At 43.3% G+C, this 26584-nt stretch overlaps 2 protein-coding genes across 2 annotated transcripts; one reads left to right on the top strand and one right to left on the bottom strand.

The window, feature by feature from the left end:
* The first annotated feature begins 2741 nt into the window (after positions 1 to 2741).
* On the top strand, positions 2742 to 15267 carry obsl1a (obscurin like cytoskeletal adaptor 1a). The gene is made up of 24 exons (XM_086040332.1): positions 2742 to 3870; positions 4612 to 4881; positions 4975 to 5235; positions 6043 to 6345; positions 6444 to 6710; positions 6804 to 7079; positions 8788 to 8902; positions 9039 to 9199; positions 9291 to 9563; positions 9658 to 9933; positions 10011 to 10286; positions 10379 to 10654; positions 10731 to 11006; positions 11087 to 11356; positions 11441 to 11707; positions 11782 to 12051; positions 12155 to 12421; positions 12508 to 12774; positions 12850 to 12962; positions 13052 to 13205; positions 13304 to 13465; positions 13996 to 14100; positions 14166 to 14432; positions 14527 to 15267. Exons 1-24 carry the CDS (start codon positions 2742 to 2744, stop codon positions 14805 to 14807), a joined length of 6582 nt encoding a protein of 2193 aa, XP_085896458.1. The 3' UTR covers positions 14808 to 15267.
* A 688-nt stretch (positions 15268 to 15955) lies between these two features.
* Positions 15956 to 26261, bottom strand: LOC147154057 (carboxy-terminal domain RNA polymerase II polypeptide A small phosphatase 1-like). Its single transcript, XM_086040343.1, has 7 exons — positions 25477 to 26261; positions 20949 to 21097; positions 20769 to 20870; positions 19935 to 19991; positions 18675 to 18767; positions 18053 to 18238; positions 15956 to 17658 (listed from the first exon to the last, which is right to left on the bottom strand). The coding sequence occupies exons 1-7, from the start codon at positions 25553 to 25555 to the stop codon at positions 17527 to 17529; spliced, it is 798 nt and encodes a 265-aa protein (XP_085896469.1). The 5' UTR covers positions 25556 to 26261; the 3' UTR covers positions 15956 to 17526.
* Between the last annotated feature and the right edge of the window lie 323 nt (positions 26262 to 26584).

Below are 26584 nucleotides of genomic sequence, written 5' to 3'. Positions count from 1 at the left end.
ACACTGACTCCTGAGTCATTCACATGACGCAGCATAAGGAGCAATTGGGGGTTCAGTATTTTGCTCAAAGACATGGTCACAAGCGCCGGGGATCTCAGAACGGTCACAAAAAATTATTCTTATTATCCATCCATTATCTAGACCGCTTCTCCTCACAAGGGTCGCGGGGCGTGCTGGAGCCTATCCCAGCTGTCTTTGGGCAGTAGGCGGGGGCCACCCCGAATTGGTTGCCAGTCGATCGCAGGGCACACAGAGACAAACATCCGCACTCACAATCACACCTAAGGGCAATTTAGAGAGTCCAATCAACTTACCATGCATGTTTTTGGAATGTGGGAGGAAACCGGAGTACCCGGAGAAACCCCACGCAGGCACGGGGAGAACACGCAAACTCCACACAGGGAGGCCGGAGCCGGGATCGAACCCACGACCTCTGAACTGTGAGGCGGACGTGCTAACCGGTCGACCACCGTGCCGCCATTATTCTTATTATGACGGAGTTATATACTACAATGTGATTTTATTTTTATGCACAATAATAACCTTTAAGTTTTACACATAAAGATGTTCCTGATATATTGATGCCATCCATTCATCCATTTTGTATACATCTTATCCTCATCAGGGTCGCTCACTTTGCAAGAGGCGAGGTACCCTCTGGACTGACCGCCAGGCCATAAAAAGACAAACAACTAATCAAACTCACATTCCACTTATATTATGGCCATTTTAGCATATTTATTTTAACAAACATGCTTGCTTTTGGAATGTGGGAAGAAGCCCGAATGCAAACTCCACACAGTAAGGCCGGAGCCCAGATTCCAACGCCCAACCTGAAACTGTGAGGGCAGATGGGCTAACGAATCACTCGTACACCATGCTGCCATTTTTAAAAGCATAAAAAAACCACCCCCAGTGTCTCTTGTTTTTCCCAGCATGCTTGCAGGTCTCATGAAGACGGGTTGGGGCCAACGGTCACCTGACAAAACCATTTGATCGATCTTTACATTGCTGTGAACACATGCTTCTAAACTTACTACACGCTGTGAGACTTTGGTTCATGACATACGGAGTCAAATAAATAGCTCTCTGCCGTCATCTAGTGGACAGAATATGTAACACATACTGAGTCGTTTGACAAACGCCTCCTCCGTCCTCTCCCATGAGGGGATTGCTACCACGTGGAGTCACTGGTAAGAAATAAACTACACTTGGCTGTTGACATCAGGCTGGATTGTCTGTTCTCAGACGAAGTTCAAGCAGCTTTTGATTCCTGGTACTGATCGTCATGCTAACAGCTGCTGGGATGAGCGCATGGAGGAGAATGTCAGTGACCTTCATCAGACATTGCTGTTCATTGAACAAATAATCTGCGCGCTTCTATGTGCATTAGTGGAGTGGCCACAAGAGATTAGCACAATATGACCAGCACTTAGTCATTATTTCAATGACCAAATACAACATACTATACAACTCTACTCAATTCAACTCAACTCAACTGTATTTGTAAAGCACTGTAAGAAAACCACCCGCTGTATACAAAGTGCTGTACTTGGAGCAAAAGTAATTCATACAACAACAAACAATAAAACAAATGAATAATGAAGACAGTGAAAAAAAAAAAAAAGCACGAGAACAGTAAAACCCAAAACCAAGCCTCATGCTGAGTCAAAAGCCAAAGAATAAAAATGAGTTTGAAGACGGCTCCGACCCCTCTGGAGACAATTTTTCCCCAAAAGAGACGAGGAAAAAATGACAACAGTGATCCTAATGTTAACAACATTCTTATTTCCTACAAGGTAGAGGGAAACGGGTCAAGAAAATTTGGCCTGAAAATATGGTATGGAAATCTTTACTTTCATTTCCTGTGGGGGAAGGGTGACCATCGGGAATTTCGAGAAACTATTTACATTTTCCCTAACGGCCGGTGTATTTCCGGGCCGGTCCGGGCCATCATGGCCGCGCCCCTTCTGTGAGGTTGAAGTCAGGGTAGGTGTTTCTGTCTCGGCCTCCTCGCTATCTTTAGTGGTGGTGGAGGGGATAACATTATCTGTCATGGAAGCGGATGGTATTTTTAGTGTTGGGAGTGGGGGTTGCAGCCAAGTGGGAGCAGCTGCAAAAGTCCTGACACCATCAGCGCCCTTCCTCCAAAATGCACCTCTCACTCCCAGGGATGCCGGACAATGTCGCTGTCTGACGCACACACTGCTCATTTTACTTTTCAAAGAACAGGGACGCAAGAAGGACAAAACAACTGACCACTGATTTAACGTCCTTATTGAGAGCTAAAAGCCTCCCCCCAAAAAATATCTCTCATCGCGAGGGAATCAATCATTTAAAGACGGACAACCAGGTCAGCAGAATTAAAAAGTCACCAGCTTGAGAAGGGGGGCATCTAAAGCAAGCGTCTGAAAGAAAGGTAAGTTTAGCTTGTGGTAGCTTGATGTCTAACAACACTCGAAAGTCACACTTTGACTGGCGTGTGCGCACACTTGCCATTCTGAACTTTCAAGCAGCACCGTAGCTCTCCGTTAGCCACGAAACAGTTTGCGTGGCACAGGGTCTGCTCACTAGTGGCTTTTTTTAGATGTACTATGTTTCCAATTCGCAGTGTGAACTGGAACTGGAAGATTTACTAAATGTCTAACATATATGAAATACAATATCATATAAACATGTTGAATTTGTGTGCCTTTGCCTTTAGATCCATTTGCCTCAACCAACAACCAAAGACTGACATCATGGACATTTTTGGGGGTGCGCCTCGCGTTTTGGGCTACCCGCGGCCTGTGGTGGTACAATGTGGGTCTGGCGCCACTCTCAGGTGCCAAATCGGCGGAGACCCTCGACCCGATGTGATCTGGGAGCACAAAAAGGCCCAGATCGTCACTGAAGGACGGTACAAGCTCTCAGAGGAGGGAACGTGCTACCTGTTGAGCATCAGTGGGGTGAGCGAGATGGATGCAGGCAAATACATCTGCAAAGCCAGAAACAATGTTGGGGAAACCTATGCTTCAGCCTCCCTCCTAGTGGAGGGAAATTACCAGCAACTGGAAGTGAATGGTGTCGAGCAGCACATGGCAGAAAATGGGCATATAAATGCAAGCAACACATTGCAGAATGGAGACCAAAGAGAAGAGAATGGCAACCGCAGGGAAGGGAATGGAGCACAAAAGCTTGACCAGGAAGGTGACTTCACGTCCGATGATAAACCTAGGTTCCTTATCAAGCCCCTATCATTGCGAGTGGACAGAGGAGAGGACGCTGCCTTCTCATGTAAGGTCTGGGGCATGCCTTTGCCGGAGGTAGTCTGGGAAAAAGATGGCAAGAAACTGAATGACATCTTTGAGAGCGCTCACTTCTGCAGCAGCGTCCAAGACGGAGGATGGTTCCAGCTTAAGATATGTAGAACACGCATGCCTGACAAGGGCGTCTACACCTGCAAGGCCATAAACTGCAATGGCGAGGCCCTGGCTGGTGCCGTCCTCCTTGTTGAACCTGTGCCAGAGCGAGAGGAGAGCAGAAAGTCCAGTCAGTGGTCACCGAAACACAAAGAGGCAAAACTCAATTTGTCAAGGCTCAGGGAGGAGCCACCAATCAGCACTTCGAAAGTCAAGAAGTTTGTCGTGGCAGAGGGGAAACACTCAAAGTTCCGCTGCTTTGTCACAGGGAAGCCAAAGCCAGAGATCATCTGGAGGAAGGACGGTGCGCCCCTTGAGCCAGGAAGGCGACACCTTATATTTGAGGACAGGGAAGGTTATTACACACTGAAGGTTCTCTACTGTAAAGTTCAGGACACTGGACTGTATGCGTGTGCAGCATCCAATGCTCTTGGAAACACTCTCAGTGCAGTGCATCTGTCGGTCAAAGGTAAGATACAACTGATTTAACACTAAGGAATTATTTCTATAATACACATTAGTGGTTGCAGCGCTTTTACTTCAGTGTCCGGATTTTCTATGCAAGCATTTTAGATTTCCCCGCTGCCTTTGGGTGAGAAGTGTGATACACACTAGAATGAGCAACAGACAGTTGGTCACACTCACAGTGGCATACATGGGCAATTTTATGTCTTTAAATGAACATGCATGAATACTCTGGACTGTCAGAACAAAAGAAGCGGGAGCAGTGAGAACTCATGTAAGCAGAGGAAAAGCATTCACACGTCACAGAACCCTACAAAGACAACTGTCTTGGGGCACATTTTCATCCATTTTTCCATTCGTTATTCAATTTAAGGTCAGCAGTGTCCACACAAGAGTGACGGTATATGTATATGCCTCCTGCTGGTATTCTCCTCCTCCCCCTCCTCGTGCGTGTATGGGTTTTCTCCAGATGCTCCTACTTCCTGCCACATTCTAAAAACCATTCCCGTTAGGTCAATAGAAAACTACAAATTGCTAATAGATATGAAAGTGAGTCTGATTGATTGGCAACCATGCAGCCCAGGGTGGACCCCACCTTTCGCCTAAAGTCAGCTGAGCTAGGGTAGGGAGATAGATAGGCCTCCTCAATGAGGAGAAAGGTAGCTTGATACATTTTATAGATCGATAGATTTTCCAAATGTGGCTTTGAGACTAAAACAAATGATGGCCCTCTCTTTGCTCTAAGGCACACATGTGCGATTTAAGCATCCGTTAAAAGATGTGGAAGCAAGGGAGAGGAATGTTGCTGTTCTGGAATGTGAGGTTCCCGATGGGTCAGTCTCAGCCACGTGGTACCGTGAGGATCAAAAGCTGATGCCCAACAGCAAATACGGGATTGAGCAGCAAGGCACCAGGCGAAGACTCACCATCCAAGATGTGGAAATGGACGATGATGGAGTTTATCTCTGCGAGATGCCAGATGGGGCAAAGAGCATAGCAGAGCTGTCGGTCAAAGGTATTCGCCACCAGGTCATTTTTTTAATCCTCGCGAATGTTATGAAGGTGAGCAACCGTATGAATATTCACTGTTGCACTGTTACACTCTCAGGTAAAATTGTACGTAAACTTCCACGCAAGGTGGAAGTGTTTGAGGGCGAGAATGCTGTATTTTGTGTGGAAGTGGACGACGAAGACATGGAGATCCATTGGTTCAAAAATGGGCTAGAGCTGCACGAGACACACCAGACAATCCTCAAGTCGTTTGGGAAAACGCACATTCTGGTCTTTGTCAACGTGGCCCACCAAGACTCGGGTGTGGTGACTTTTGTGACTGGAAGATCTAAGACCACGTCGCGTCTTAAAGTTAGAGGTATGCTATTATTACATGTTTCAAGGTTGTTTTTGTCGGTAATCTTTGTAGTAGGGGCAAAAATGTAACTTTTTTTTTCAACAAGAAAGTCATCAGTTGGATTTCTGACAATAATCCAATGTTTGCAAAGTGAGTTATGTTTTCATTTGAGTGGGTTCACCTGTTCTTTCATTTATTTTTTAACAGATTATTGACCTGAACTTTCTAAATATGTCTATATATATATATATATAATTCAATTGCCAATTCACACGCGCTTACATGAGATCATCATAATTATTGCACTACTGGTCACTTCATTTTGCCCTTAACCCTGCAACATTTTGCATAGCTGCTATAATACTAGAGTGGCTCACTACCGCAGTCAAATCCCTTGTCTGTTTTACATACTTGGCCAATAAAGATGATTCAGATTAAAGAACGAGCGCATTCCACATAAATCCCAAATGTTTATAAAAGGCAAATAGAGTCAAATCTTATCAAATTTGATTTCATTCTTGATGCGGCATCAGAAGCTGTCTGTAGTTGAACTAGGACCTGATTCAGATTGCTCATTTAGCAAATAAAATGTAACATAAAATACCATTGAACACATCCAGACACATATCTTCATGTTGCCCCACTGGGGAATGGAACTACATTGTGTTTGCTTAGCTCATGAGGAAATGTTGGTAGTCATTGACCTTGCAGGTCACATATTTTATAACAACGGCAGAGATCGTCAATGTTTGAGTGCTTTTGTATTATGATTGAAAGACAAGAGCTGAAACCATTTTCCTGGTACAATCACCAATGCTTTTCTTGAAGCCACAAGACACTGTCCACCAATCTGTCCGCTTGGAGTCAAAATGGATCTGGATGGCCCAAATGGCGCGCTGCTCTCCTGGGCTCCCGCACCAAACAACCAGACGACTCGCTCCATTTTTGTGGTGGAGAGACAGGAAGTGGGGTCGCAAGAGTGGCAGAAATGCTTTACCTCTGAGAGTGCCACCTCAACAGAGATCTGCAGTGACAGTGTACCACACGAGGGAGACTACCGCTTCAGAGTCTGCTGCATCAACAAGTATGGCCGCAGTGGCCATGTAGAGTTTCCAAAAGTTGTCCATATTGGTAAGTTATATTGTACACTGTGAAGAAAAGAACACAGCCACTGATAAAATAAGATGTGAAATCTGGATCCCAATAGTGAGGTTTCTTGCTTCATTTAGTTCCAGGAACAAAGATTTGCAGTCACCTTCAGGACCTGGAGGTCACAGAGGGAGAGGATGCTGTCTTTTCTATTGTGTTGTCGGCTTCAGTAGTTGGTACCTGGTTTTTGAACAGTGCTCAACTGCAAGACGGTGGCCGATACTCAATAAAACAGTCAAAAACACAGCATACATTGGTTATCCATGAAACTCTGACTGCAGAGGATATGGCAGAGATCACGTTTATCGCCAACGGGGTGCGAAATTCAGCAGTTCTCAAGGTTAAACGTAGGTGAAGAAGTCTCTTGTTTGTTGATGTCAAACTGCGGCTGACATGGTGATCATCATAATATTGATATTTGATGACTTGTGTCTTTGTAGCCGCAGTCATGAAATTCAATCCTTTACTGGAATCTGACAGTACCAAGAAGGTGGAGACTGGTGACATCATTGTGCTCTACTGCGAAGTATCCCACCCTTCAGCTAAAGTGTGTTGGTTCAAAGACGGTGAGGAGCTGCAGGTGAGCGATGCCCTGAACATCCAATCAGATGGGAACATGAGGAGAATTGTGATTCAATCAGCTGAGGAACATCACACTGGCGTTTATACATGTCAGACATCGGGGGATGTCATCACGTTCATGGTTGAAGTTGCAGGTAAAGTGCCTGAACAAATTATATTGTCCAGTATATTACGTATCCATAGTTGATATACTAGAGATTAATTAAAATGTTAAATGTGCAATTATTGTCATTGCTGGATAGGCGGTCATTACTGCTGCTGTTGTTCTACTTTGAGGAGTTTTCTCTGTTCTCTTTCTTCCCCTATGAAAGTAGATAATGTCCGATGGAATCCCCCCAAATCTTAATACAAACTTCAACTCTCTCCTGTTACACACAAAATCTGTTCTGGTATTATAAGACACACATCTCACGAAAACTTATTGATATTCGGCTTTTGGGTAAGATTCCAACAAAAATCTAAAATGAGCTGCGATCTTTCAGCCAAACTTATTTTGGCGTTCTCTAAATTTCTGCATGTTTAATATTTCAATATTTTGGCACAACATGCTGTACTCTAACAAGAAGCTGAATGGCAAAATTCACAACAGGTGTTTGATCCATGGCTCAACCAATAAAGGTTCCTGTTTACTTAGAATTGGAATGTAAACAGAGACCAAGACGACATCAAACAATTTGATGAATAGTAAGTACCCTGCCATTGCGAGACGTGAAAGAGGATGTTCCCTGTGGAAAATGGCCATTGACCTTTGAGAGTCACAGAGTTTTACCAGTAAGTTGCCTCAACCAGAGGTGGCAAATCCAGGTCCAGAAGGTAGCCACAGGTGCTTTGACTCTACCGGAAGGTAAACAAGCTCCCCGGGAGTCTGTTGAGTAGAAGCAGCTGCGACTAAAGGGTGCTTACTTTTTGGACCTGGACTTGTCACCTCTGGCAACAAAGATACAGAGAGACTGGAAGAGTCACAGAGAAACATACATGAAAGTGGATATCCTTTAAAATGTACTGCTCTATTCATGGGTCAACATGAGTTGAGAATTTTTTGGGAAAATCTTTGTTGAAGAACAGCAAGTATTGCAAAGATTTGTGAAACACTACGCAGGCAGATGTGCACTAAAAGGCCAAATTAAAATTAACCTGTAAAGGTTGTGGTGCATTTTAAATTAATCCTCAAGGATGAAATGTGCTGCTTTGCAACATCCGACAAACCTTAAAGCGACACTTGGATAAGCTTAACATTGGCACTTATATAAAATCAAAAATACCGTGGCGATCGTTTCTCCACTTACACAGGCTGACAAGAGCATGAATGCGCACACGAACCCCGACTGTTTATATTTCGGACATTTAGCGACGCTAAACTCGTGTCGACTCTCGGGAGGCAGACAGCGACTGGCAGTAGGCAAGTAATGAGGCAAGCATAGATCCTTTTGATATGTTGAAGTGGTCATTAGTAAGAATGCCCACAAAAGTTTTGGTGCCAATTGATCACCATTTTTGTACGTTATAAATGAAAGTACAATGATTTCCAATGGAGAGTTTGTAATCGGTTCCTCCAGTGGCTCCGACCGAACAAGGATAGAATGGTAGGGGGTGCAACTATTCTCCTCATTAACAAGAGGCGTTATTCATAGAGTCGCTTATTTCCTAATTTCTCCCAAATTTATTGATAAAATGACAACTCTTTTCATTTTCCTGATCAAAAAAAAAAAAAAAATAAACTTGTTAGTGAAAACATGGCCATCCCAGCCCAACCATCCCTTTAAACTCTCGTCCTTGCCTACAATGACCTTAGAGATAAAGTTGTCAGAGAATCAGTAAAACATCTCGCCACCTTTGTTTCAGGTCCTCCAGTGGAGTTTATTCCAGCCCCTGAGGAAGATCTTCATAAGTGCAGCATGGAGCTTGACCCTGTGGTGCTGCTCTGCCATGTCTCCAGAGAGGATGCTCAAGTTCTCTGGTAAGGAGTTCCTTCGGAGTAGACAAGAAGAATTAATCCGGTGCACCTTCATGCTATGTTTTCACTTTTCCTGCTTAATCAAGTTGGTAGTTTTAGATTTTTTTCACAAATCTGTATCTGGTATGATCTGATGCAGGTATAAGGATGGTTGTGAAATTGAACCCAATGACAACATCACTCTGCAGGCAGAGGGAACCCTGAGGAGGCTGATTATCCGCTCTGCCGAAACCTCTGATGCAGGCAACTATATCTGCCAAGCGGAAAACGACAGGATGGAGTTCACCGTCAATGTTAGAGGTGGCTTGCAGGGAGACAAGTTGTGCAACAGCAAAAGAAAAAGTTACTTTTTCAAACAACAGCATACCAAATTCCTGTAATTCCCCCGCAGAACCCCCGGTGATGATTGTGGACCCGAAAGATGATGTCATGATGGAACGTTACATTTCGGAGGACATTCACATGCAGTGCGAGTTGTCTCGCTCAGCCGGGAAGGTACAATGGTTCAAGAATGGTGAAGAGGTGGAGGAGGGTGGCAATATCAAGCTGACAAAAGAGGGTCCCTACAGACGGTTGACCATTCTCCACAGCACGGTGGAGGATGGGGGAGAGTATATCTGCGAGACAAACGGGGACTCGGTATTCTTTCAATTGATTGTCACAGGTAAAACTGAAATTTGACTTAACAATAAACACACATACTGCATGTTTCATATGTAGGCTACATGTTCTTTAATCGTATTTTCTTTATGCAACAGAGCCTTCTGTACGGATTATTTCCCCCACTGAGTCTGAGGTGAAACTCACTCACTTGGCTTCCACCAAGCTACAGCTCAGCTGTGAGATCTCACATTCTGACGCTCATGTCACATGGTACAAAGACAGTCTGGAGGTAGAGGAGGGTCCAAACCTCATACTGGAAGTGGAAGGAGCAAATCGTCGGCTGCTTATCCCTGTGGCCTCAGTGAAGGACGCAGGAGAGTATGTATGTGACACTGAACATGACTCTGTTGCATTCATGGTGACTATTACAGGTAAGAATTCATTTAGATGTTTCACATGAAGACACGCATGTAAAATGTGAAGTAATGTAGCGTTTTCATTCATTTAGAGCCACCAGTGGTGCTGTCCTGTCCTAAAAACACACCCAGGCAGCTAGAGAGTTTTGCAGGGAAGTCAATCATACTGGAGGTCAAGGCATCCCGCCTCAATGCAGAAGTGAAGTGGCTGCTAAATGGCCAAGAGATAGAGGGGAACAATTTTGTGACCATCACAGAAAATGGATTACTCCGTCGTCTTGAAATCCAGTCTCCTTCTTTATTAGATTCTGGTACATATAGCTGTGATGCTATAGATGACAGACTTGACTTTCAGGTTCAAATTTTAGGTAAGGCAGCTAACCAGCCACATATCTTTGGTGTTTTTTTTTTTTTATTTATGGACTTATTTATTGTTTCATGTGTAATCCTACAACCTCAGAGCCCCCTGTGAATATCCTAAGGAAAGCTGAGATCGACACAAATTTCAAAGTACTAAGTTCGGATGACATCGTGCTTGAATGTGAGCTCTCCAGAGGTGATGCCAAAACCAAATGGTACAAAGACGGCTGTCGTATTGAGTGTGACGGAAGATTCTGTGAAGAGGAGGAAGGCGCGTTTCGCTCACTTGTCATTCTCAACGCTGAGCTTGGAGACTCTGGAGAATACTTTCTAGATGCTGAAGATGATAACATCACCTTCCAGGTTACAGTGCAAGGTGGAGTTTACTGTACTGAAGCAAATCAATGAATCACATTTGGAAAACTAAACTCGCAACTTATTCTCTACCTCAGAGCCTCCAGTGACTATCGTGGGCAACTCTAAAGATTCCGACTTCCAGGAGATGGCAGCAGGCGATGACTTAATCCTGGCTTGTGAGGTGTCTCGTGTAAATGCTCCTGTCCAGTGGTACTGCAATGACAAGCTGCTTGTCGATGACTCCCGCACCCATATAGAATGCTACGGGACTCTGAGGAAAATCATAATTTCAAATGTTCAACCTTCGGATTCCGGAAAGTACATATGTAATGCGGTAGATGACAAGATGATCAGTATTGTTAGGATTCAAGGTACAGCCATCCCCTCAAGTACCATTCAAGACATACTGGGAACTAACTTCCAATCAACTTTTTTTCTGGTATTCTTAAAGAGCCTCCGGTGACATTCATGAATAAGGAAGATGGCATTGTTGTTACTGGTTACGAGGCAGAAAGTGTGACCTTGACAAGTTATGTGTCTAAGGAGACTGCTTTGGTGCGCTGGCTCAAAGACTGGACACCCATTGAAGGTGAGCGCTTCCAGGCACTAATGGAAGGCCATAGGCGTAACCTCACCATCACACCTTTAAGGCGTTCGGATGCTGGCGAGTACACTTGTGATGTCAACACTGACCAAATTCACTTCAGCCTGCTGGTAAAAGGTACAAAATATTTTGGTTATGACAGCTAATACTTAATGTAGAAGCCCAGCAGAATAACAAATCATTTCAATCTCTACATTGCAGTAATGAGAATAAAGTTTTTAAGGCCAATGCAAGACACCGTGGCCCATGCTGATGGGATGGTGACTCTCCGCTGTGAGGTTTGCAAGCCCAAGGCAGATGTGCAGTGGTTGAAGAACGGTGTGGAAGTGGTTCCGAACAGGAGGTTTACCATTCGAGCAGATGGAGTCGAGAGATGTTTGACCATACATCGTTTGACAAGAGAGGATTCTGGAGAGTATGCCTGCGAGTCCAAAGATGATCGTACAGTTGCAACACTTACAGTAAAGAGTAAGCAATCCTAGATGTTTCCATTGTACTCAAAATTTAGTACGTGATTCATACACATCATTCTGTCACTTCAGTGCCTCGAGTGGTTGAGTTCCTCACTGAGCTTCAGAACACCACTGTGCTGGAAGGAGAGGATGCTACCTTTAAGTGTGTGGTTTCTCCTGAGGATGTGCAGTTGGCTTGGTTCATGGACAATGAGTTGATAAATCCCAGTGACCGTGTCCAGGTTACACAGAATGGTCTGTGCCACACCTTAGTGCTGAAGAAGTGCCATATGTTGGACTGTTCCAAAATCACAGCTGAAGCTGAAGGTACCACAAGCAAAGCAAACCTCAGAGTCCAAGGTATGAGTATTGGAACCAAAACGTGGGTATAAACTACTTTTTATCCCAGAATATCAAAATTGTGCTCCATTACCTTGATGTCTCCTGGCTTCTTCATGTTTAGAGGCTCAGGTTATGTTTACAAAGAAAATGGAGGCTGTCATGGCAGACGAGTTTGGCGATGCCACCCTGGAGACGGAGATTAGCCTTGAGACGGGTGAAGTGCAATGGATGAGACAGGGGGTGGTCATCCTGGCTGGACCTCGATATTCACTCAACCAGAAAGGATGCAAACGCAGTCTGACCATCCACAATCTAAATCTATCGGACCGCGGAACCTATCGTTGTGAGACTCTGCACGACAGGACCCAGGTCAAGCTAAATGTAGAGCGTAAGTGGTCAAGCGATATGCTGTCAGGGATCAGGAGCGTTTAATACGAATATTTTTTTCTAAATCGACCTTCTCATCCAATGTAGCCCGTAAAATCTCCATCCGTAAAGGCCTGACTGACCAGGAAATCTTAGAGCATGAGACGGCATCTTTTGAGGTGGAGTTGTCTCACAATGACGTGGAGGGCAATTGGCAGAAGGATGGTATTCGGGTGAAGCCAAACAACCAGTTTAGGGTGAGCACCAATGGGCGAGTCCATGGCCTCACCCTTTCCAATCTCACCCTGGAGGACACAGGTACCTTCGTCTTCTCAGCCGAAGGGGTGCGCACGACTGCCAGGCTCACAGTCAAAGGTAAGAGGAGGATTTTTTTTTTGTTCCTTTCAACCGTTTCCAGTAATAACTGATTACAACTGATGACATTAACAGAGACTCCAGTTTCCACCCTAAAAGCTTTGTTTGATGTCCGTGTGGAAGAAGAATTCCCTGCAACTCTGGAGTGCGAATTCTCTCGACAAAACATTGAAGTCAGATGGTTCAAGGTAAAATCATTGGCATCTTGGATATAGAATAAAACTTAAAATGGACAAAACATAAGAAATACCTATGTCTATCTTCCACGATAAATCAGAATGGGAGTGAGCTGAAGCCAGGCAAGAACTGTCGGATTTATTCCATGGGGCGAAAGAAGTTCTGTCAGATCCTGCAGTGCTCTCTGGCGGACTCTGGCATCTACACCTGTGATGTGGGGGAAAGCAGCACCTCCTGTTCTTTGGAGGTTTATGGTGAGAGTCTGAAAACACAAACATTGCTTACTTATATCTACACTCTATATTCATTATGATCGTTTTCTCTGATTCAACCCTGTTTCCTAAACGTATAGAGCATGAGCTGACGATTCTTCAGGACTTGGAGGACCTTTACATCCGGGAGGACCAGAACGCAGTCTTCATGTGTGAGGTTTCACTAGACAATGTGAGCGGAGAGTGGTATAAGGATGGCCACAAGATCCGTCCCACCAGTACAATCAAGACTCGCACGGAAGGTCATTTTCATTGTCGTCTATAAAAATGATTATAATGCTTCCTTCCATTAATTTGACCTGTTTAATTCATAAAATAGACTGTTTTTAACATACATTTCTGTTGCTACTGATGTTGTTTTTGGTCCTGGTGCCAGGTCATCCTGATTGTTTGGTGTCTTATAATCCCACGCGGGCCGGGCCTACTATTGTATGCATGACACATCTCCCAGGAGACATATGGTGGGAGGTGGCTTACACCGTAAAGTGATCACCGGTCTACCACAGGACTGGAATAAAACACACTGTTCAGGGTTGCCTATTCCAGCTGATGATACTTCGATTTCGACTTACAGACTTTGACTGACTGGTAGAATGGCCAAATCACAATTGCTCAACTAGTGTCAATCGCTCTGTGTTTACAGTCGCTCTGTGAGTTTGAGCAGTTGTGACTGGTGTATTACGTGGGAATTTGTTACGTGCAAAAGTCTGATATATCAAGCTCTATAATACCACTTGACGCAATGGCATTGGCCTACATTCTTTCCTTTCAGGGACCAAACACTTCCTGCTAATGTGCAATGTCAAAGCTGAGGATGCTGGAGAAATCCGATTTGTTAGCAGAGATGTTGAATCTACGGCTTACCTCGAAGTAGAAGGTACAACTCCAGGGATAGTCCCGTGTGGGAGGTCAATATCTAAAAAATGTTTCATCTTGCTTCAGAACTCCCAGTGTCGATTGTCAAACCATTGCGGGACAGGACAGCATTGGAGAAACACCGTGTCATCCTTGAGTGCACTGTGTCCTCAGCTCGCTGCAGTGCTACATGGTACCGGGGCAAGGAGAGGCTTGTGCCCTCTGATCGAATGGATCTCCTAGTCGATGGTTGCTGCCATAAACTCGTGATCCAGCAGGTGGCAGTTGAGGATGAGGGCACATACAGTATTGAGGTTGGGGTGCATACCTCTCAAGCCAAACTCATGGTGGAAGGTAGGAACAGTTCACAAGTTAATTCCATTCGTTTTACCTCACATTTAGTTTTATATTTTTGTTGTTCAGTAATAACAAATAATGATATATTCAGCTCAGGAGCTTATGATGGTGCAAGAGCTAGAGGACGTGGATGTAACGGAGAATGAACCAGCGGTTTTCCAGTGCAAGGTCTCTGTGGCTATCAGCAGACCCCCAGTTTGGACACTGAACGGCGAGAACCTTCAGCCTGGCCCCTCGGTCCGCCTGGAGAACCATGGCACTGTGCACAAACTCACGCTGAAGCACACCAGCGTGGACATGAGTGGCGTGGTGAAGTTCAATGTCGGTAAAGCCAAGAGCAGCGCCATTCTCAATGTGAGAGAATGCAAATGATCTGAAACTGGAAGTCGAACCTAATTTTCTTTGATTGATCCTTTTTCATTGTGATACTCATTTAGCTGCTCAAGATTTACACTTCACACTATGAAACATAGGTGGAAGTTATTTACATATGAGCAATTTATAAATAAGTTTCAAGTCTTAACCTTCAAGTTTCAAGCTAGACCCAAGCTAAGTTCAGTCCCCACTAAACTTCAAAGAACTTGGGTCATGTCTGAACTTGGGTTAATATAGTCATACATTCTTGATCAGGCAGAACACATATTCACACATTAGCCATTTTGCACTCAGCTAGCTATAGGCCTATGAACCCATCTACAATACCAAACCAGTCTCTGTATTGTTTATTAGTTTGTCTTATCGATTAAACCCATACCTAAGAAGAAGCAATGAATAGATAGCTAACTGTTATTGTTTGACCAGCTCTGTGAGCTAATTGCCAAGTACACATACAGATAGCTTACCTGTCATTGTGGTGTTTTTCATGTCAGAGTTGATGTGTTCTTTTCTTTAAGTAGCAAACCTTGCATGTTGGCGTTCTCTTTCCCCCGCCCCCAATTTTGGTAAAAAAATAACCATTGAATTCAAATTAACTGAAGTTCACCTGTTTTCTGAGTTTGGGCATGTGACATTTGCAAGCTAAGCCATGATTGGTCGTTACCTGAGCAACTGTGAGGCCATTTTCAGTCGACAGCCAGTGGCAAAATGGCTGCCACGCGGACATGGATAAAAACGGGTGGGATTTCCCGCTTAAATCATATTCCACAAGCATAATATTAATCCGAATGTATTAGTATCAAACCTTCACATTTTAAACTGTACCCCAAAGTACTTTAGCTGTATTTCAAAAAGGTTGGTGGCACCTTATTTAGTCTTCAATGAACCTAACACCCGTGTACGCTTTCGAAATACGTCAACTAGCCTGATTCCCCGAAGAAATCCCAAGCATTCACGGGAAGAACAACCAAACTCCACACTGAGCTTACATTCAAACCTGCGACCCCTCCACCGTGAGACTGATGCTCAAATGATTAACTCTTAAAAATCCATCTAAATGAATGAATGCTAATGTATTTATTTCTTTTGACCCCCCAGGCGTATGTCACCCCTCACTCGACATATAAGCAAAACATATGACAACATTGATCATTTAGCGTTTATGGGAAAAAGGCTTTGTTACATACAGTTCATGTATAACATGGCATGATAAAACAGGTCAAAAATTAGATTACATCTATTAAATCATGAGTACAGTAACATGGATGTTCCATATATTAATGACATTTGTTTGCTTCCTTGCTGTGTGCAAAACGTGAACAAATCTACTGAACGTGTGAGGTACAGTGGCGGCCCTGTAGTGACACTGTAGTTTTAATGACAAAGCCCGATAAATAAAAGTCACCAGGTGTGAGCACATCAAACAAACATGTTACTGTTATGTGCCTAGAACAGTACGATTCGTTTTAGTCACTTGCTGGTGTTCCTTAGCCAAGTTTGGCTCCATGTTCAATATCACTTAAAAGGTTAAGTCGAATAGCCACCAGCCATAAATGGGATCACGAAATGCATCAGAGGACCCCTCATGGGCCAGGAACAAAAGGACTCTTTTTTTGTTGTTTTTTTTTTTAGAAAAAGAACATGTAGTTTGATTGACATAATCTTCAAAAGCATACAGAAATACCGTAAAATATGTCATCCCTGCTTTCTCGGTGGACCTGTACTGCAAAAAGCACATTCCAAAGTCATTCATCTGAGTCTGTGATTTTGTCATTTGCATATATGGGGGGTAAAAAAATAAGAATCCAAGAGGCTTGTTGGATGCTACAGAGCTCCTCTAAACTCACCTGACATCTCAAGTGACACCTGGTTGGTCTCTCACAACACCATCCTGAAACAACGCATTTAGATGACAAACCGAGAGATAATTGTAGCTGTGCTAACAGATCACAAAACAATCAGACAGTTAACAAAACTGACCAAGAAATCTTTCGGGGTGGATTGCTGCTTTAAATATAGACAACGTTGACATCAACACACTTTTTTAACCCACTGCATGAGATTGTTTCCAGCCTGTGTGTACCGTTTCGGAGTACAACGAAAAAAAAGACACTTTACTTAGACAAAATGAAACAAGCCATGCGGTCATATTCTGCTCTTCCAATGCTGCACCGAAAAGTACAAGTTTCACTTTCGAGAGGTGGAAGCAAGCCTGTCAAACATAAGTCAATTTACAGCAAATGTGACCTGGGTGACTTGGAAAAATCTACACCCATGAAATTTGTGGGCTGCGGCAGGTTTGTCTGTCTTTGTGGCAGGGCTAAAATAATGCAAAGTTTAAAAAGGCACCTTGGGGAGGCAAGCTAATGTTCAGTGAAAAGTGAACTGATGAAATCTCCAGTCCAGAGAGTTCAATGCAGTCAATAGAGGAAAGGGTCCTTAACTATTTGCTCATCCGTTGACACTCGATCGCCACTTCCTGAGGTGAGGAAGGGGAACGTTAATGTAGAGCGGTTTTCCGAATGACCACAGGGTGGCGGCCTCAACACTACCATTGACTCCCTCACTTGTTGTAGGTTGGGAAGAGTCCGAGTTTGGGTGGGCAGTGGAAGCTGCAGTCTCACTGGTGTATGTGTGTGTATTTGTGTGTGTGTTTGTTTGTTTTCGTGTGTGCAGGCACACGAGACTTTCTGCTCGCCGTTCTGTTCAAATTCTGTTAGCTTGTGGCCCCTCCTTGGTGCTTAAGGACAGCATAGACATTATCCACTTTGCTTAGCCTCTCAAAGAAGGGAATGAGGTCCAGAAGCTCCGTGTCAGACATGTCGTCGAACCAAGAGGCCACGGGCACCTGCGGGTGACCAAAAAAAAAAAACTGTAAATGTATGGAGCACCACTAAGAATGTCATTTTCGTTGAACATTAGGAAAAAAAAAAAAAATCAGCCTTATTATTAATTTGCCATTACCCATTTACTGAGCTGATGCCTCACAAACACTATTCCAAGCTGTTCATCCTTTTGTAAAATGTAATTAGAATTGTCAAGACTTCTTCTATCCTCAAAACATTCAGCACCCATTAGCACAACTCCATCCAGCTTTTGTTTTGTTTCTGTAATTGTCCCTTGTCTCATACTGATCTGTACTTGTGTAATCGTCATGTATTCAATCAAAGAAAAAAAAAAAAGACATTTAGAAAAAAATAACAAACTAACGGAACAACTGTTCTCCAACCAAAACTACTCACTGCGTTGTCGGGATGGAAGATGTAAGAGGCGGGAGAGTTGTCCACTATGATGACCTTGTTAAGGTCCCGGCCGAGGCGACTGAGATCCTTGACATAATTTCCTCTGTGGAAGACGCAGGACTCCCGAAAAAGGCGGCAGCGGAAGGCTCCCCACTTGTCCAGCAGGTCAGAGACGGGGTCGGCATACTATGTCGGCGATAGAGTTGATGAATAAAATGAACTGTGATTTTTTCTTCTTCTTTTTTTTAACCTGTCCCGTTCAGCTGCTTGATTACGCAGCAAAATGCATCTGTCTCTCTTTATACTGGAATATTTTTTCTGCGCATTTGGTAAAATCCCTGGTAGTTTTCATTGTGATCAGGGTTGGACAGAACAAGCTTTAAGAGGTGATTGACTGAGAGACAGAGAACTCCCCCCCCCCCAAAAAAAATTGCAGAATAAAACAGTAAGTGATGAATATAATGTTACGTAGGAATCGGTTTCTATCGACATTAAGTTGCAGAGTACGGACGGGACGGTACAGGGTAAGGGTAATGGGTCAGGTAGTGCAAATGGGATGTGGTAGGAGTGGCGATGCATGAATGGTGAAGAGCAAATAAACAGACATGGACAGACACCTCACCTTGGCTAAACTGGCAGTGAACAGGACACACTCGAACATTTCTCCCATCCTTTTCAGGAACTCGTCTACATGAGGCCGCTTCAGGACATACACCTGGAAAACATGGCCACTGTTAAACCTGAATGCATTTTAGAAACCGTCTTCTTGTAACCTTACAACGGCAACTTTTTATGCATCTAAAATCAGGAACACCAGTGGTGCAGCCAGGGGGCCACGGCCCGCCATTGTTTTTTTTTCCCCCCTCTCAATTTTGCCCCTAGCGACCAGCCCGCAATTTATAGAAAGCATCCCATTAATACATTTACAATATAGACAGCAAACTGAACAGATCAACATCAGTGCAGTAGCAGAGCCAACGTGTTAGCCATATTTAAATGCCAATTTTTGTAAGAATATGACTTCACGGAATACAATGTTTGTCAATTAATTCCATGATATCCACCCCAAAGCAAGCAAACAACATGGCTGAGAAGTCATTGTTTATCTTACCGTCCACAGTCATGGTTTAATGAGCTCAAATGCACACCCATCCACCACCTTGCTCAACATAATAATCATAAGACAAGCAGGAACAAACCAAAGGAGAAAGTAGTGTTTAGAGAATTGTTGTGTTATTGCACCGTTTAGATATGATTTGAACGAACGGGCCATTAATCGCAATATACAAAACAGTCAGCTCTGATTGGTTATTAGCTAGCAAATGCAAACCAGTGCATGAGATAGAAGTAGACCATGAGCAAAGCAAAGGCCAAAATATAATGTCATTATCTAGTGAATTAAGCTCAGCAAAATGTTGCTTTTTTTTCGGAGACGTGATCCTGCTTGTATAATGTGTTGAGCAAGGTTCTCGATATTGTCTGCATTTTATTTCATGAAAGCCTGACTGTGGATGGTATGAAAAATAATGACTTCTCAATTACAAATGTGGTTGCAGGCATGCGTACATGCATTTATACTTGCTCATGTGCAATGCCAGGGCCAAAGTCCAGCCCTGTTTCCTTCATTTCTGGTCCGCGTCAAGTTTTTTTTTTTTTTTTCTCTTTCTCTCTGTGGCGTTGGTGGCTAAGGGCCACGTTCCTGAAGCAAGTCATCCGGAATAGGTTGTGTTTGTCTGAACAAACCTATCCTGGATTACTTGAATCGGGCCCGGGCCACTGGCATGTCTTCTGTCCTCCAGCTGCTTTCTCCAGATCCAAGCCGGCCGCACACTGTGCACTCAAGAATTTAAATAATAATAGTGGAGTGGGGGTGTGGCGCTACCTGGTGTACAGTTCCATCTATTTCCACAGGAATGATGAAATCGGCATTGTTCACGGGCTGTATGAGGAAAGTAAAGAGCATTAGAGGAGGCTGGTATCAGGTGGAGACAAGAAAACTGGAGTGGCATGTGTGAAGAAGTTTGTTTATGGTAGTCCAGTGTTTCCCAACCTTTAGTGAGCCAAATAATCTCAGGCTACACCTCCAAACAACAATACGATTTATGTTGAAATAATGCTTACCGTCTCAATTTAGTCACAAATTTACATAGTGTGAAACGTGAACTATTAATCTGTGTAAAGATATTATTCTGTTGTATGAATACAGGTGAACACACAGGTTAAACGTAGCTTCTTGCCATCAAGTGGAAGAGCATTTAATTGTCCTGCTCGTCACTAGATGTCGCTAGCAAAGATAGATGAACAAAGATACAGTTTTTATTGAATAATAGATAAATAGTCATTTTCCGGCCACTAAGTAAAATTGGATCATTTTACCAATGTGCTGTCAAATAGCGGTTGGGAATCACTGACTACACTGCACTGACCAAAAAAAAAAAAAAAAACCCCAAAAAAGGCTTTTCACTTTAATCTAGTGGGTTATGTCTCCTAGGCTTGCTCATACCTCAATTTTGGCCGGAAGCATAAAGAAAAGTAAAAACTCCCAAGATGGAGGGCACTCATAAACTACTCTCTCACTGAACTTGCATTAAATGTATTAACGTTACCTAATGGAAATTTCCATGCAGAGTTTGAAAATTCACAGAATTTTGCAACCCTAATGCGATTAAACATATAATGCTATTGCCTAAAAGTGCTTGGCTTGTCCACTTTCTACCTTAAATGAGCTGTGAACGAGCGTCTCGTCCAAGTCGATAACCACGCAGACCTTTCCGGCGTCTTTGGACTTGGCGGGTGGCAGCAGCGGTTTCACCTGGATCTGAAAGGACCACAACACCGCTCATGAGAGGCGCCGGGCGTTTTGGGCCGAAAGGAAGGAGGAGGAGCTCGGACTCACCTTAGAGACGGTGCCGTTCTCCTCAACTAGCAGGGGGGCGTTGTTGTTGACCGGCGGGGGCTCAGGCTGGTCGCGGCACAGGCAGCAGGAGAAGATGGAAAATAAGCCGCCGCTTCGGGGCTTCTTGGTGGACAGCGAGGGCGTGGAACCTGCACAGGAAGAGAAGGTGCTCAGCGAATGACCCTGACCAAGCCTGAATGACGCAGGCCCAAAACACGAGCCGCGGTAAAGCAAAACCTGTCCCCAATGTTTGAGTTTGGACTTTCTTGATCACTTTCCCTCACTTATTTTTCTCGTCCTATTTGTGACCCCAAACAGCTCCAAACATGGCCAACTGTCTGTTGAGCGGGACGTGAGCGTGTTAGCAACAGACCAAACGCTTTCATTCCCTCCGCCTCTGCTTGTGCATTCAAAGGCCATGTGACCCTCTGCTGGCCTCTGCAGCACCGGACAAAACAGGAAGAGGAAGCAGGCGGGTATTGACGCAGGAAGCGGCTTGTTCGAGCACAGCTTGTAGTGGCCGTGAAGTAGTCCAGGCTGTTACTTCTTTACGCTCGGATACTTTTTAAAAAGATTACTATGGTTGTTATTAGCCTGAGGCACAATTTGCACTTTCCACTGAGGCAATTCATGAACTAGCCAAACAATGAGCTAGAGAGGGAAAAAAAGAACCAATCACATGCCATGCTAGTTTTCTAAAACGGTGGTGAGACTTGTTCTTGTGTGAATGATTTTTACATTCGAATCTACAAATCCCAGCACCTGTGACAGAATCATTTCATTTTTATTTTAAACGGTTAATAGCTAAAACTGTTACTTTATTGAATCGAGGAGGAACATATGCAATAATATTCATTAATTAATCCATGCATGCAACAATAGTGAGGAAAAAATGGTTCAGAAAAGGGATGAATGAATATAATTCACTGCCCAAGATTCGAATACAAATACCACGACTTTAGCCATCTATCATTCTGCTGCTCTCCTGTTTTAGGTGTTTGCCATGGTGTCATTTCAGCATTGGTATCGGGGTACTTTATGCAGATACAGAATCAAAGTGTTGAGACAACACTAGCGCAACTAGCTCGTCTCAGAAAATGATCATCAAACATTAGACAAAATAATTGTTTCAGTTAAGAATTTGGGTGACATCTTTCATGCTTCCTGAGTGCCGCCGTCAGTGGTAGGATGACCAATACACAGCAACAAAATGTTCCATCAGATAAACATTCTCTCATGCATCCACCCAGAGACACTTTTTTAAAAACCGTATCAGCGATCTGTACATCTATCATGTAAAACAATGATTGGCCACTTCACAAGATACAGTACCATGCACAAGTGTTAGGCTACATGAACGTTTCTTGTTAAAGCGGAAGTAAAGACAAGTGGATTAACACTTATTCCACAAACGCAATATTTATCAGAATGCTCTGTTTCAACTAGTGGGCTTCCATAGAACATATTCTTGAAAAAAAAATGTTTGCGTCGACTTCCCCTTTAAACAATTTCTCAAATTCCCACGTATAACCAAAATCCATCCATGCATGCATCCATTTTCCCAACTGCCTACAGAGTAAAAGGCAAAATACTAATAAAAATGTACTGTTGTATTTATTTGTTTGGCAAAGTTTTCATTAGTTAGCTGAGTACTTCCTGTTTCACAGAGGATAACAATGATGGCAGTTCCATTATGATTTTTGAGGGAACGTGGGTGAATGTGCTTTGCTAAATTTTTAGACCTCTTCCATCACCTTGGTCTTGTATTTAAAAATAAAAATAAATAAATAAATGCGTCCACACACACACACACACACACACACAGACACACAAAAGGTGTGATTTGGCCTTGATGCTCGGGCATGGATACTGAGTGATAGGCCACCTGATTACTCAGTAACCTGCATTGCCACTTTCTGCAATCGATTGCTGTGTACAGTGAACAGAGAGCCGACTGGTCTGATTTGCTCACTTCAGACCTAAACACACACTTTTGCTGACATCAGCAGTGTTTAACTTGTTTTTAGCGAGGGCCACATCGTAGTAAGGGTTTGATGCATGTATAATCACGCCAGGGTGTAACGCTCAGAAAAAGACCCATGTTTGGTACCTAGCTTGGTTTTAAGTTCAAGGTTTGGTCCACGTATGGTACAGCCAGAGAACAAAATGCAAAGCAGACTGTCTATATTTCGTGTAAACGGGGGCAGATTTAATGGCCTTTAAAATGAATAACAGCAGTTTGAGGCATTTCTTTTAAGGGGAGTGAAAAAAAATCAAAGTTTGTCTTTCTTTTTTTCTTTTTTTTTTTTAATTGACAGGGCTCTAGTCTGGCACCAATTTTGAGGGTTGGTGGAGGATGGTATTAGTGACTCTCTATACCGTTGTACCAACTATTCAAAATTTGCTTAAGTGCAATTTTTGTGAACAGAGCCAGAGTCTGTAAACCTTACATATATGTTATAATTTATCCAAGATATTTTTATTGTTCTACATTTCAATGCCAATTCACAATGTTCTCGAGGATTATGTTATTTGCTCTTAAAAAAGGATACTATACTGCATCTATCATAATATAGCAGCGTAAAAAACAATATCGTTGATCATGAGTCATACTGATTATTCCATCAATTGAGTAATTGGATAAAAACTAGCTCAGGCTAGCGTCGGGCTAACTTTTAGCTAGTCTGCATGTTGAGTATCTCGAGGCCGTGGCAGCTCACATTTATTTTGTTAACGTTTGTTCAATTAAATTGATGGAATGTGTCTATCCTTCACCACTAGCAGGCGCATTATGAACAGTAAACTCTAACTAGCGGTGGAATCTTAAATTAAATTAGCTATCATTAATATGTTGTGCAGGCGATCTTAGATGTGCTGCTTTGGTACGTTAGTAAATTCTACATTACAGTAGACACACTGCACTTTATCCTCTTTTTGAAGTGTGAAATGATCCCAAATGTTTGACATTCATAGTTTCTTACACATTCTTTCCTTCTGTCTTGCCACCATCCCATCACTTTATTTCCTACAAGGAGTGATGCATGATTTTGCTGTAACATTAATCTGTGTGGATTACGGCACAGTGTTACTGCAACGATCACTGCTATGATTCGAGGCAGAGATTTTGCTTTGACTTTTTTGGAATCGGTAGTAATTCGATTATTATGGATTATCATTGCTATATTATCAGAACACATACTGAGGAAACTATGGCTGAAAGATTTGGATATAATGTAATGTAATTGATCTTTTTTTTTTGCCCTTGGTGTTGCGATGTCGATTTCTCATGCGATTATTTTTTCAAAGTCCTCTTGCAAGTATTCTTTTAACAAACATAAACACTAAATTAATCTGTATTACAATACACAACATCAGATTTATTATACATAAATGTTTTGGTCTTCTATGTTAGGCTTAGGCAAAAATAAAGGCAATTGAACCAGGAATAAATATGCAGTTTATTTATATACTTGAATTAGTGTGACTTACAGTTTTTTAAACGTTCATTACAACTACAAATTCTACCAATCAAGTGAGGAATAAACATCCATCCATCCATCCATTATCCAATCCGCTTATCCTCACAAGGGTCACGGGAGGAATGAACGTAATTCAGTAAATTATAAATAAGATTACAACAATAACAGAAACAAATCTTTGGCTTTACCATTTCAACTCTTCATGCTTCTTGAAACAATGATATGAAAACATGTGGACTGCACTTCTTAAGCACTCAACTTGTCTGGACAAAATATATAAGGCCTATCAACTGACCAGAACGAAGGAGTTCTTTGTTTATTTTTCCTCAAATTGCAGCCTCTGCGATTTGAAAATTGCATTCTACTACATCCCTGGTGGAAAACCTTATATTACAACCCATCATATTAGATCATTGTTTCCCTGCGTTTGGCTATTAAAATGTGTTGGTTTTGATGATTAACATTTGTATGGCTTGTTTTGAACAGAAGTCAGGGACACGAAAACTTGGTGACAGGCTGGCAGCTCATCTGAAAGAGCTTGGCCTTTTGAGTCGAAGGCTTACCGTTCAAGTCCTGCTGGGGGAAAAACAAACAAACGAAAACTGCTGTAGTTGTTGGACAAATTCCAGTCTGAAGTCTGGCTACTATTGAGGTTCCTTGAGCAAGGCACTACTTGCACTTTCACTTTTAACTCTCCCCGCATGCGCATGATTGCCTCTCTGTGAGATGTGTAGTTTGTTTCCGATTGTATGGAGAACCAAAGAATCTTTACGGTGGTGTCTTCTCTCCACTTTTTGTTTACTCCGAACTTGTGAGACTCGGCGGCTGTGTCGTCACTTCCGCTGCACAAACTCAAGGCCTGCAGCCACGAACAGAAAGATGCGTCAAAGTGACACTTTCACCTCTTGCAACTCGCTCAATGCTGGTCAAACACCGTTCTAACTATCCCGTACAATCGAGGCTCATTCGTTAGGTGTTGTGGTTGATGGTGGAATGCAATCCTTAAACTTTCCAAAAGCAATATTTTCGGAAGAAATTAAAGCACTCACCCGTGTCCCCTCTGTCTGCGGCTTTATTTCCCTCTTCATCGCGGCTGACCTGCGTGATGACCGAGGACGGGTTGTCCATAACGTCCGAAAGTGCTCACGCGTCAAACTTGAGGTTTTGTGCGCCGACAGTGCGCCGCATTCACTACCAGCGAAGCCGAGCGGAGGTTGGCCACTGGCCGCCTACAGCTCCTCCATTCCACGCTTACAGGCCGGCCGCTGGTGTCGCTGCTTGGAAAGGCCCAACTTGCAGCACATTTGACACAAAGTTGGCAACTTTGATTCAATATGGTGCTCAGGCGCCCCTCGCAGTTTCAAGATCCAAACACGGAGGTTTCAAGGCGTCCCATTCCACTTAAAGTGGCGCAGGAAAAAGTAGGGGAATGTCGGAGCGAGCCACGGCTTCTACTGCCTTGCACAACTTTGTCGACGATCCCTTAAAAGTAGCTCGCACCAAACTTGCTCAAAACTTTGCCGAGTCCATTTTCGTGAATATGAAGCATATTCCCATGGCTAACTCAGTGCCCTTCTCTGGGTAGATGTCTGGAAAATAGGCAAGCAACAAGGAAACTAACGTTGACATAGATCGGGTGCTTCCGTGCGAGAAGTTATTCAAAAGTCTTCGACGACAACGTGGGAGAATCTCAGCTGTGGTTTGTGCTCATGGAGTGGATTCCTGTTCCCGGTGATAAATTCGGTAGCGGCCGAAGGATGCAGGTAGGACGGACCGACAGACAGACACTGGCTTCTTTTCGTGGGAGTTGCCGTTCAGAAACGCCCCAGTTCGGGTCCCCTTGAAACTGCCTAGGTTCCGACAAGGGAGCGTCGTAAAAGTACTTGTTTTGGATGGGGCGACTCGAAAAAAGTTTGATGGATTCAAAAAAAAAAAAAAAAATCTTCTCGTCTGTAAAACGTGGTTAAGACGCGTTATTATTACTTTTTATTACTATTTAATCCGTTCGTCCGAAGTAAAGAACTGAAGATATAAAACTGGATGTTACAAAAACTATTCTAACATACTGCTTTGAATAAATGTATTTGTGGAGCGCTTTCAGTCACAGTGAACACTGTACTCTTTTCTGTCCTGTGCTCTGGGCAATTTTGTTCATTT

This window comes from Filicampus tigris, chromosome 1 (assembly GCF_054856515.1).
Source record: "Filicampus tigris isolate MCC_2025a chromosome 1, RoL_Ftig_1.0, whole genome shotgun sequence".
NCBI classification, from domain to species: domain Eukaryota; kingdom Metazoa; phylum Chordata; class Actinopteri; order Syngnathiformes; family Syngnathidae; genus Filicampus; species Filicampus tigris.
This window is presented reverse-complemented; position numbering and strand designations above follow the sequence as displayed.

Bases quoted from the DNA above. Each gene is read 5' to 3' on its own strand.
- obsl1a (XM_086040332.1), top strand. From the start codon at position 2,742: ATGGACATTTTTGGGGGTGCGCCTCGCGTTTTGGGCTACCCGCGGCCT. The intron at 10,655-10,730 runs GTGGAGTTTACT...TCTCTACCTCAG, and splicing joins CTTCCAGGTTACAGTGCAAG to AGCCTCCAGTGACTATCGTG. The intron at 14,433-14,526 runs GTAGGAACAGTT...TGATATATTCAG, and splicing joins AGCCAAACTCATGGTGGAAG to CTCAGGAGCTTATGATGGTG.
- LOC147154057 (XM_086040343.1), bottom strand. From the start codon at position 25,555: ATGGACAACCCGTCCTCGGTCATCACGCAGGTCAGCCGCGATGAAGAG. The intron at 21,098-25,476 runs GTGAGTGCTTTA...CTTCCTGTGCAG, and splicing joins CGCAGACAGAGGGGACACGG to GTTCCACGCCCTCGCTGTCC. The intron at 17,659-18,052 runs GTGAGTAGTTTT...GGTCACCCGCAG, and splicing joins TCTTCCATCCCGACAACGCA to GTGCCCGTGGCCTCTTGGTT.